This window comes from Seriola lalandi, unplaced genomic scaffold (genome assembly GCF_002814215.2).
Source record: "Seriola lalandi dorsalis isolate HSWRI2012SDOR001 ecotype SW California unplaced genomic scaffold, Sedor1 jcf7180002054936, whole genome shotgun sequence".
NCBI classification, from domain to species: domain Eukaryota; kingdom Metazoa; phylum Chordata; class Actinopteri; order Carangiformes; family Carangidae; genus Seriola; species Seriola lalandi.
The window spans coordinates 257026-258880 of NW_019525488.1; the positions used below are offsets into that span (position 1 = coordinate 257026).

The 1855-nt window shown below is 43.1% G+C and overlaps 1 protein-coding gene across 1 annotated transcript in view; it reads left to right on the top strand.

Annotated features, from left to right (window-relative positions):
* The window catches only part of vwa8 (von Willebrand factor A domain containing 8), a 63817-nt gene that overhangs the window by 16783 nt on the left and 45179 nt on the right, over positions 1-1855 (top strand). The window contains exon 15 of the mRNA XM_023393477.2: positions 1176-1359. Within this exon, the coding sequence (XP_023249245.2) occupies positions 1176-1359 (184 nt within the window). The remainder of the gene's footprint in view (positions 1-1175; positions 1360-1855) is intronic.

A 1855-nucleotide genomic window follows, 5' to 3' on the forward strand; every position in this document is an offset into this window, starting at 1 on the left:
TGAGATCCTCTGGTAGTTCACTGCTGGTCACTCCAAGGTCTATGTTGTTAGGAGCCTTTGCTGTCAGGCCCCTAAAGTTTGGACCAACCCTCCAGAGGAGGTCAGACAGTTCAGTTTTATCTTCTTCACTTCTTAAGACACATTTTGATTTTAAAAAAAAAAAACAGTGTTTGTATTTGATTTTGTAAAATTTAATTTAATTTCGCACCCCCATTTACATTTTCACTTAGATTTTTGACTCATGACTGACTTTGTTACTTGTATTGAAAGGTGCTATACAAATAAAATCTTCTTCGTATCATTGTTATTGTTATTATTATTCTTTTTCTTTGTTCTCAAACAGCCTCAGTTCTTCATGTCATGCATTCCACAACATGTTGTAAACGTTCCTCAGAGTTCTCCTCCATGTTGACGTGATTACATCACATCATCTCTGCAGATCTATCAGCTGCACGTTCAGGCCTCATGATTCTTCTCATAGCAACAAACAGAACCCACGTCCTGGAGAACACGACTTCATATCTGTTTACCAGTCAGATTTGGATCAGGGTTGGTCATTTTTGTTTAACAATATTAATGTTTGAATTAAATTTATGCAGCTGACGACGTTATGGGACAGAAGAGAGAGAGAGAGGAAGACAGGGAGAGAGTGAACGTGAGAACAAGAGAGACAAACTTTTTAGATGGATGGTGGAATACAGTGTGTGGTCAAGCCCAAAAATAACCCGCCTCTGATATCTTCATGTATGAAATGTCTTCCCACACACTCGCCCAGTGATGATGATGATGATGATGATGATGATGATGATGATGATGGTTAGCGCCTGCTCCCGCCCACATTAGAGTAAATATAGCCTGTTGCGGTGTGGGTGTCTCTGTGGGGTGATCGAAATGGACTTTGCTGTCCTCTTGAATCAAAGAATTACACAGCCAGCTGTCAAAAGTCATGCTCCTGTCCCTGACACAGATTGGGAGGGACACACACACACACACACACACACACACACACACACACACACACACACACACACACACACACACTGACAAACACCATGTGCACCTGCACTCCACATTTACTTGAACACAGCTAAACAGATGTTCTTCCACTGCTGGAGTGTAACTGTTGTCTTGGTGTGTGTGTGTGTGTGTGTGTGTGTGTGTGTGTGTATTTTCAGGTCCATCTTCCCCATCCACCCGTCCTTCAGGGTGCTGGCCCTGGCCGAGCCCCCTGTTGTTGGTGCCAGTACCAGCAGCAGCAGAGGTCAGCAGTGGTTGGGCCCGGAGCTGCTCACTATGTTCCTGTACCACACCGTCACCCCGCTGGCCAAAGCAGAGGAGATGGGCCTCATACAGGGACTGGTGAGACACACACACACACACACACACACACACACACACTGAGACACAACTCCTCCATACACAACTGACAAACAGCATTTTCCTCTTCTGCTGTGTTGATCATTAAGAGGTTTTAAGAACCAGAAGAGCTAAAACAAAATTTAAAAAAACCAACAGTAGAGGAGGTTGAAACATTTTTAAATCCTTCTTACTTGTAAAATATTACAACATATTTCCCCATATTCATACCTGGAAGAATCTAACAGACACCCCTAAAGTGGACCGTACCATTCTTTAACCTTGATTAGCTTGTCCACCTGTCCCACTCCATCAGTAGCTAGCATCTCTGCTCGTGTGCCTTGCACAAACAAATTGAGACACTGTAGGTAAACGTAAGTAGAAGTAGCTAGCTATGTAGCTTGTTTAATGCCGTTTCTTATCACAGGAGTTTCTGAATTAGACTCTGTATCTACGGATAGACGCTAATGTTAGCTAGTTTCTAACTTTAACCTCAAGT